The 10,367-nt window shown below is 40.7% G+C and overlaps 1 protein-coding gene across 1 annotated transcript in view; it reads left to right on the top strand.

Moving 5' to 3' along the window:
* The first annotated feature begins 428 nt into the window (after positions 1-428).
* TBCE (tubulin folding cofactor E) overlaps positions 429-10,367 on the top strand; it is a 92,827-nt gene continuing 82,888 nt past the window's right edge. Inside the window, exon 1 of the mRNA XM_021696167.2 lies at positions 429-511. Coding sequence (XP_021551842.1) covers positions 429-511 — 83 coding nt within the window. The remainder of the gene's footprint in view (positions 512-10,367) is intronic.

Genomic DNA, 10,367 nt, shown 5'->3' with positions numbered 1-10,367 from the left:
TATTGCAGTTGACTATTTTTTTTGTCTTTTAGCCTATCATTTTTTAAAAAATTTGGACCAAGCTGTCACTCTCCACAAACTGAGTGAATAGGGGTGATGTGAATGAGGTTGTTTCCATTTAGAACCCCTTTGTACAGATAATCATCATATACAAAGTTGAAGGAATCAAAAGGAGCCACATTTAAATAGGTCTAATTTGAATGTCAGAATGTGCTATGTTTGGACCTTATGGACAACTGCCACAAATGTTCTGTTGATTCTGTCAATAAAGAAGACTTCAGCTTCCAGGAATTTTTATCCAGATACTTCCTAACTACCGTATGGGCAGTTCCCCATTCGTCTACTCCAGTTTCAAGCCAGTGACTCCTTGGGACCAGTTTCTGTAGCGAGCTGGCCCAGAGACCACTGGACCTCCTCTTTCTTCCTAAATGTTGCTACTTAGAATATCTCAGTCTCTTCTTGGAAACTCCCTCACTGAAGTCTTCCATGAAAGAGCTGACCGTGATGCTCAGTAAGTGCACTGGTCTTTCTTCTTACCCCCTTCTTTTTTTTTCTTCTTCCTGCCCAGCAAATTCTGCTCTTTAACCAAGGAGTCTCCACCTAATGAAATTTATATGCTAGCCCAAATTCATTCATTTTTCCTTGTAATTTGTGATCCAAAAACTGATTAATATCTGGGTACAGCAATGGCTTTCCATTTGTGAAGAAACAAGGGTATATGGAAAAAGTATTTTAGGAAGGAGCCTTAATTTAAGCCTTTTTATATTTTCCTATTGGTTAGTAGTAAAAATCATAAAAGAGCTGTTTGCTCACCCTAAGTACAAAAGCAGGGGGAAATGTTCTTTTCCTTGCCACCCAGGTCACTACTTCCCCTTGAAGGCAATTGGTGCTTGAATAGAAAGGGAAGTAGGTATCTTTAATCTCTGTGATTAAAGGAACGAGAAGTGTTAACCTGAGAGCTAGTGCCTGGCTGAAAAGTAGTCAAAGGCTATGCTATCGGGCACTAATTAGCTTTATAGTGCTTTAACCCTGACTCTCTATCCCTTTTGTGTACTTTCCACCACCAAGCCCCTGGAGCCATCTGGCAACAAGAGGTAGGAGAAAAGAAAAGAAAAACCCTGATTCCTTCATTTACAAGTGTTGCTTACCTCTCAAAATGAAACTGTGTTTTTCAGAAACATTGCATTTTGCTTGTTTCGTTCCATTATAATATGTTATATCAGATTTAATCACTATGTACTTATATGAGAAAATCTCACTGAAGCCTTCAGCCGAAATTGTTGAAGAGTTGGGTACTACATTTACTAGCTTTTAAAATAGTTTGAATCTTCCATTTTAATTGACATAAGGGAAACTTAAAATCATGGGTATTTATGCTGCATTATGGAAACTTGAACTCTGTGTTTATGACTCCATTACTTAAAAACATAAAGATTATTCAAAAAAGATCTGATGCTAACTATATAGACAAAATATTTACCTTTAAGATGAAGACTGTTTAAATTGATTATTCCTTACCTAATCAAATTAATCTTGGCCTGGTGCTATTCATGATTCTTTTGTCATTTGTATCTGGTCTTTGTCAATGACAGAAATGCTTGACCTTGAATTGGGGACTTAAAAAAGAGTCATTTTATCCATTAAGTAATCAAAAATCTATTCTTTTCACTTGAACTATAATCACAGTTGTCAATACAGAAGAAAAACAATGTAAGAGTAGTTTAAATCTATAAAATATATTAATTTATCTACTTAGGTTTAAGCTACAGTATTTTTTTTTCTGCTTAAAGGAGTGCCTTGGAACCAAAGTAAGTTGGATTTTGTCATATAGAAGACCTGTAATTTTAAAACATTTTCACATTTTCTGGTCTATGGAGGTTCAAAAAATAAATTGATTTTTTTCCTTGCCAAAGCCAAAAGAATGAAGGCTAAATTATGTTGCCATAAATCACTTTCGGCAAGATTTTAAATCCGTCGGCTCTTCTCTATTCTACTCTATTCCACTCTGTTAACTTCTAACTTGACTTCCTTCCTTTCCTGACCTATGCCCTACAGTCATTCACTAAAGGCGGCCCTTCAAGAGCTTTCTCAGATCACTTTCCTCAGGCCTTTCTCATCCTGCCAACTCCCAATCTTGGATGCTTCCAACCACCCCCATCTTTGTTCTCCCAACTTGCTTAATGCTGCCGGGGAGCGTTTCCAGAACTGCTGTTAGAACCATTGCAGGTTAACATGTTAAGGCCTCAATAAGCCCTTTATCTAATCCTGATGGAGTTTTCACATTTATCAATCTAATGTCCCCTGCTTCTTTTCCACTCTTTTCCCAGTTAGTGGAAACTCTGCAAACTTTCCTCCTCCCTACTTCTTAGGTCTGTCTTCAAATTGTCTGCCTTTCATCTCAAGAAAAGTTGTTTGTCCTCATGCCATTAGGCCAAGGAAGCCCTCCTGCTCGTTTCCCTCCCTTTCTGCCTCTTGAGGGCCTATATCAGTCCCCTGCCATATACAAGTTTTATCCATTGGCTCTTTTTTTAATCAGTGTATTCAGAGGAAGGAAAAGGGGAAGGAAATGTACATAGAAGAAGTACCTATTGGGTACCAGATGATTTGTTTTTTTCTTCAAGCATTTGTTGAGCAGAGCCAGGAACTTGAATACAGGTCAAAGCACGTTGTTCTGTACAGCCAGCCTCCCATTCTATGTGCACACTTAAATGTGTTTAAAAGTTTGGAAAGCACTTGTCTATTATAATAACATACATTCCAACCAAAGTGGTCTTTACAAAGCATAAATCTGATTGTCATTCTCGTGTCTTACATTCTCTTTGGTTTGTTTGGGCTTTTTGGATTTTTTAAATCTATTTTAGAGAGAGAGCACACGAGCAGGGAGGAGCAGAGGGGGAGTGAAGGGGAGAAAGAATCTGAAGCCAACTCCATGCTGTGCTCTGACAGAGCCCGATGCTGGGTTAATTCCACTCCCTCTGAAATCATGACCTAAACCGGAACCAAGAGCCAGATATCAGCTGAGCCGCCAGGCACCCCTCTGACATTCTCTTTGAATCCTCAGTACTGCCACCTATAAATCCCTTGGCATCACATATAAGGCTTTCCAAAATCTGATCTCCAACCCACCATAACTAACGATATTTCCTAACACTTCACTCTCCCCACACAGCTTATGCTCTGCCATAAAATAGTACTCATCATTGCTGAGACTATTTTCATTTAATTTTTTTAGAATATTTCCTGAACACCTATGTGCTAGATCTACGCTAGGCTTTGGAGATTTAAGAGTGATACACTATTCCTTCCTGTAATGGAGACTAGTAAGTAAATAGCCAATTATTAAATAGCACTTTTAGTGCTGGAATTGGGGCCCCTAATTACTTTTTTACTTGTCTCCCATTGCATTGGAAACTCATTAAGGGCAAGGACTGTGACTTATTCACCCTTGTATTCCTAGAAGCACTTAATAAATATTTATAATGAATAAATCTACTTGAAACTAATCTCCCACCTCTCAAGGTTTCCATTAAAAAAAGTGTGTGAAAAGATAACATAAACTTCAAATGTTAACTTTTGTGTTAATGTGGTTCTACCTCTAACTTTCTCAAATGATTCTTACTCAATGTTCTGTTCACTTCTGAAAGGATTCTTAGACTGCTTACTGTTTTGTCTGTGATTACTATTTTATCCAAAGCCTGACCTCAAATTCAGGTCCTGTTACTGCCTACTCATTTGAGCTTTCCATCATCACCTTGAAATAACGTAATTAAAACCAACCTATACTTCCCTTCGATCCCTCTACCAATCCAAACAATGGAATGAAACCACTTCAACCCCTGCCTTTTCTATCACCGTCTTTATGCTTCAAGTGATCCAGGAGTAATTTATTTACCCTCATCACCTCTATCCAGTCGTCCCAAGTCCTATAGGTTCGTCCTTTTTTTTTTTTTTTTTTTAAGATTTTATTGTCAGAGGGGCGCCTGGGTGGCTCAGTCGTTAAGCGTCTGCCTTCGGCTCAGGTCATGGTCCCAGGGTCCTGGGATCGAGCCCCGCATCGGGCTCCCTGCTCCGCGGGAAGCCTGCTTCTCCCTCTCCCACTCCCCCTGCTTGTGTTCCTCTCTCGCTGTGTCTCTCTCTGTCAAATAAATGAATAAAATCTTTAAAAAAAAAAAAAAAGATTTTATTGTCAGAGAGAAAGCACAAGCAGGGAGAGCTGCAGGCAGAGGGAGAAGCAAGTTCCCCACTGAGCAAGGAGCCCAGTGCGGGACTCGGTCCCAGGGCCCTGGGATTATGACCTGAGCCAAAGGCAGATGCTTAACTGACTGAACCACCCAGGCATTGCGATTGTCCTTTTTTTAAAGATTTTATTTGAGATAGAGCGAGAGTGAGAGAGCACAAGCAGGGGGAGGGGGAGAAGGGGAGGGAGAAGGAGTCTCTCCACTGAGCCAGGGAGCCCGACTTGGGACTCATTCCCAGGGCTCGGGGATCATGACCTGAGCTGAAGGCAGATGTTTAATCAACTGAGCCACCCAGGCACCCAGATTTGTCCTTTGAGATGTCTCTTATCTGACCCTTACTTTGCATTTTCCCTGTCATTAGAACAGGTTTTGTTGCCATACATATAAGGCTGATATTTGGTGGTTAGAATACAGAAAAAGACTCATTATAAAGGACCCCACAATAATGTGAATTCAGATATAACGCAATTGGCGTTCGGCTCCTCAAACCGTCCCCACCTCCAGCTGGCTACTACAGACTTCCTCTGGTTATTCCATTAATCTTGTAGTAATGCAACCTTACATTTTATGTGATTGAATATACTGGACCTTAACGAGTGGTATGGCTTATTTTTACTATATACTAGCTAGTAAAATATATAGCAGTGCAATCAGCAATAATGTTAGTAATGTAAGTTTCAGTATTAACCCATGAGTTCAAGTTAATTGTGTAGGATGTTTTATGACCATTAATTAATGGGCATCTTTTCACAGAGATGTCTGGAAGACACTTGTAGCACTAGCTGTTATATTTTGTGCGTTCTTTTTTTTTTTTTTTTTTTAAGATTTTATTTATTTGTCAGAGGGAGTGAGCATGACCAGGGGGAATGGCAGAGGCAGAGGGAGAAGCAGGCTCCCCGCTGAGCAGGGAGCCTGATGCAGGACTCAATTCCAGGACCCTGAGATCATCACCTGAGCCGACACTTAACCAACTGAGCCACCCAAGGGTCCCTCTTTTTTTTTTTTTAAGATTTTATTTATTTATTTATTTTGGGGAGAGGAGAGGGAGAATCCCAAACAGACTCCATGCTGAGCACGGAGCCCAACAAGAGGCTCGATCCCACGACCCTGAGATCATTACCTGAGCCCAAACCAAGAGTCAGACACTCAACTGACTGAGTCACGCAGGTGCCCCTATGTGCATTTTTTTTTAAGATTTTTTTTTAATTTATTTATTTGAGAGAGAGAGAATGAGAGAGAGCAAGCACATGAGAAGGGGGAGGGTCAGAGGGAGAAGCAGACTCCCTGCCGAGCAGGGAGCCTGATGCGGGACTCGATCCAGGGACTCCAGGATCATGACCTGAGCCGAAGGCAGTAGCTTAACCAACTGAGCCACCCAGGCGCCCCACTATGTGTATTCTTTGTAAAGCACTGTATACTTTAGAAGAATGACCAATTGATTATCCTTGAATTATATTTGTTACTGTACATAGAGAAAGAAAACTATATCTGAAGATCTGAGAATTGGTTTAATGAATAATAGAAGATATTTAATGGTAAGCTACAAAGTAATTTGTAAATCTTACCAAACCTTGTAAAGTCACTTAACAGAAATTTTAAAATGTGAATTAACACTTGAAAAGTAAAAAAAGATTTAGTTGTAATAAATGATATTCTAACTCATGTCAATGTTCTTACAAGAAAGAAATGATTTATTAAAGCTGACAGATTGAAGCACCTGGCCAGCTCAGTTGGTAGAGCTTGTGACTCTTGATCTCAGGGTCATGAGTTTGAGACCCATGTTGGGTGTAGAGATTACTTCAAAAACAAAATTTTAAAACTAAAAAAGAAAAGCGGACATATTAAGTCAACCATAAAGAATTGGACATATAAAACTAAGTAAAGGAAACTGAAAATGAAGCAGATTATTTAAACCAATAATGTTATGTTCCACTCTAGGGATAATTTATGTAAATAATTTTATTTCATTCTTTTTCACACGGTGGCAACTTACTGTAACAATCTCTGAAGCCACCTTGTGCTTTCTTGTTTTTCTCTTCCCATAGCTTGGAGATCAGCCTACCTTAAGAACCAAAGGGAATTTACTGAAGGGATCACCAGGTTCAGGTTCAGGACAAATAACAAGATAGAACAAGAGTCGGAAAATAACTGTAACAGCAAGTACTATTTAGCCTTTTGGTCAGAGTCTGCTGCCAGATGAGGGGACTCCAAAAGTTTTTTCCACTCAAGAATCTCCATGGAGGGGTGCCTGGGTAGCTCAGTCAGTTAAGTGTCCAACTCTTGATCTCAGCTTAGGTTTGGAAATCACAGTCATGAGTTCACGCCCCCCATTGGGCTCCACGCTGGGTGTGGAGCCTATTTAAACAGAAAAAAGAGAGGAGAGGGGAGGGGAGGGGAGAAAGGGAAGGAGAAAAGGGAGCGGAGGGGAGGAAAAGGAAGGGAAGGGGAGGGAAGGGATGAAGGGAAGGGAAGGGAAGAATCTCCCTAGAAGCAGAATCCAGCTGGCCAAGATTAGGTCACATATTACCCTTTGGTTGTAGCAGTAAGAGAAGGACATAGCAACCTCCCGGGTTGCCGGTTAAGCGTCTCCCGGTTAAGCGTCTGCCTCTCCCGGGACCCTTTGGCTTCTGTATGGGAAGACAGGACACTGTGGCTGTATACAACTGTGGAGTGGTAATTTGCCAAAAGGAAACAGATGGGATTAGGAAGAATTAGGGTGGCCGAGTGTTGCCATGGCTGTGTGCAATCGCTACGATTCCATCCCTGTGTCTACCTCCCTCCTCAGAGACACTTCTGACAGGACCTCCACTGGCCTTGCCCAGCACTTAGCCAGGGAGAGCAACGAACAGGTGTTTGTCAGCTGTAACCTTCAAAGCACAGTCACTTCCATTACTTGTGGAAAGAGGATCGAGGAAATGGAGGCTTTTCCGGAAAAGTTCTAGCAGAGTGACAGAAGTGAAGATTTGTAAGTCATGTACAATATATATGTCAATAAATGGATTGAATTTCAAAACAAGAAAAACAAAGGCCTTCCCTAGAGGATCTTATGCCTTGTTTTACACAGCTACATAAGGGTATAACAAAAGAACCTAGGTCTGCAGGGGTGCCTGGGTGGCTCAGTCATTAAGCGTCTGCCTTCAGCTCAGGTCATGATCCCAGGGTCCTGGGATCGAGCCCTGCATCGAGCCCCGCATCAGGCTCCCTGCTTCGCGGGAAGCCTGCTTCTCCCTCTCCCACTCCCCTTGCTTGTGTTCCCTCTCTCGCTGTGTCTCTGTCTGTCAAATAAATAAATAAAATCTCTTTAAAAAAAAAAAAAAAGAACCTAGGTCATCAGTAGAGGGGGGCGCCTGGGTGGCTCAGTCGGTTAAGCGTCTGCCTTCGGCTCAGGTCATGATCCCAATTTCATTTCTTTTTAAGTCTGAATAATAGTCCATTGCATGGGTGGACCATATTTGTTTATGCATTTGTGAGTTGACAGGCATTTGGGTGGTTCCTACTTTTTGACTATTATGAATAATGTCACTACAAACATTTGCATATAAGTTTTTGTGTGGGTGTATTTTTTTCATTTCTTTTGGGTAATGTTATGGACTGAGTGGTCATAACAAAACTCACATTTTGAAGCCTCAACCTCCAATATTTCTATATTTGGAGATAGGGCCTTTATGAAAGCAATTATGTTTAAATGAGGTCATAAGGGTAGGGACCTGATCCAACAGGATTAGTGTCCTTATAAGAAGAGACAAGAGAGGGCGCCTGGGTGGCTCAGTTGGTTAAGCGACTGCCTTCGGCTCAGGTCGTGATCCTGGAGTCCCGGGATCGAGTCCCGCATCAGGCTCCCTGCTCAGCGGGGAGTCTGCTTCTCCCTCCGACCCTCCCCCCTCTCATGTACTCGCTCTCTCTCATTCTCTCTCTCTCAAATAAATAAATAAATAAATCTTTAAAAAAAAAAAGAAGAGACAAGAGAGAGCTATTTTTTCTGTCTATCATGTGAGGACACAGTAAGAAGAGAGCCATCTGCAAGCCAGGAACCAAATTGGCTGGCACCTTAACCTTGGACTTGAGCCTCCAGTACTGTGAGAAAATAAACTTCTGTTGTTTAAGCCACTCAGTCTGTGGTATTTTGTTATAGCAGCTCAAGCCAACAGTGACAGGTAAATCCTAGATGGCTGAGTCATATGGTGATCTTGTTTTACATTTTGAGTAGGGAATATATACTTAAGATATGCCCCCTCAGGTGTACAAAATGTATATAAAAATATATTTATTTATTATAGCAGTACATATAATAGAAAAAAGTGACAAATGTCCATCAATATAAATGGATTAAATCACAGTCTGTGATTTAATATATAGATATAATATAGATATAGATATATAGATAGCAAAACTATCTATATACTGGGCGCCTGGGTGGCTCAGTTGATTAAGCATCTGCCTTCAGCTCAGATCAGGATCCCAGGGTCCTGGGATTGAGTCCTGCGTCAGGCTCCCTGCTCAGTGGGGAGTCTGCTTCTCCCTCTGCCCCTCCTCCCATTCATTCTCTCAATCTCTCTCTCTCTCTCAGATAAATCCAAGAAAAAAAAAAAACTATATACTATAAGGTTATATCGATATAGATATTTACAGATACAGTTATTAGCAAAATATTTTGTAACAGTAGAAAAGTTTTATTGATCCATATCATTTCCAGCTATTAATGGCAAATAGAGTTATAATGAAATATTATAAATAATTATGTTACCATAATCATAAAATTACTAAAGTTAATTAGCAAAACACTGAAATACATAATGGGACTTAATACTTTTGTTTAAGAATTAGACCATAACTGGGCGCCTGGGTGGCTCAATCAGTTAAGCGTCTGCCTTTGGCTCAGGTCATGATCCCAGAGTCCTGGGATCGAGTCCCGCATCGGGCTCCTTGCTCAGTGGGGAGCCTGCTTCTCCCTCTGCCTGCCGCTCCCCCTGCTTCTGCTCTCTCTTGCTCTCTCTCTCTGACAAATAAATAAATAAAATCTTAAAAAAAAAAAAGAATTAGACTGTAACTTACAGCTTATATTCAAGAATTCCAAATTTTTTTTAAGACTTTAATGTCTGTGTAGCACACAATGAAGAAAAGATGAGTTGGTTTCATTGGATCAAATGGAGAAATAAATAAGCCGATGAAAGGTCAATAGTACCTTCCATCAAATTTCATACTAAAATTATTTGCTTTGCTTTCTGGTAATTGAATTTGATAATATCCAACCATTTTACTAAGCAAAATACTTTTTTGAGATATTTGTGTTCTTCTTCCTCTATTTTTTTCCATCCTTAGTTCCAGAAAAGTACCCAGGCCACTTTGTGCTTTCTTGTCTCAGGGAAGTATTAAAATTATCAGACTAAAATAAATTTCTTGCAAGATACTTCCTTTTCTGAATGAATTTTCCTAAAACCTGAGCCCGTGGAGAGGATCAGGCTAGGTATCCTGGAGGAGGGGCACAGAATAAAAGGAGCAGTGACTTTAAGGGCAAAGAGAAAAGAAAGGAGAGGAGAGATTCTGGGAAGGGAGCAAAAGCCAGAAGTTCCCAAGATTGTTGCTAGTGTTCCAGGGGATGAGCAAGATTTTAGAGAGGATGGACCGGACATCCTCGCTCCCTTCCATATGAATTTTTTCGAGGACACAAACATTCAGTCCACAAACCCAAAAGAAATGAAAAAGTATATCCAGGGGCACCTGGGTGGCTCAGTCGGCTAAATGTCCGACTCTTGATTTTGGCTCAGGTTGTGATCTCAGGGTTGTGAAACTGAGCCCCTCGTCAGGCTCTGCACTCAGCGCAGAGTCTGCTTGTCCCTCCCATTTCTCTATCTCTAAAATAAATAAAATCTTAAAAAAAAAAGAAAAAACATATCCATGCAAAACCTTGTACACAAACGTTCATAGCAGCATTCCCATGGCAAGGAAGCAGAAATGTTCTGGACTTTGAAGGATCTTTATTAGCTTTAACAATAAACCTGTGCATGGTGTCTATGAAGCCTAGAGATGAGATGACCTCAGGTACCTCCTAAATCTAAAAGCTGGTAAAGTGGTCCCAAGTCTGACTGAGATTAAATTTTCTGCAAGCCCTACAAGGTGGAGGAAGAATAT

Source organism: Neomonachus schauinslandi, chromosome 6 (genome assembly GCF_002201575.2).
Source record: "Neomonachus schauinslandi chromosome 6, ASM220157v2, whole genome shotgun sequence".
Taxonomy (NCBI): domain Eukaryota; kingdom Metazoa; phylum Chordata; class Mammalia; order Carnivora; family Phocidae; genus Neomonachus; species Neomonachus schauinslandi.
This window is presented reverse-complemented; position numbering and strand designations above follow the sequence as displayed.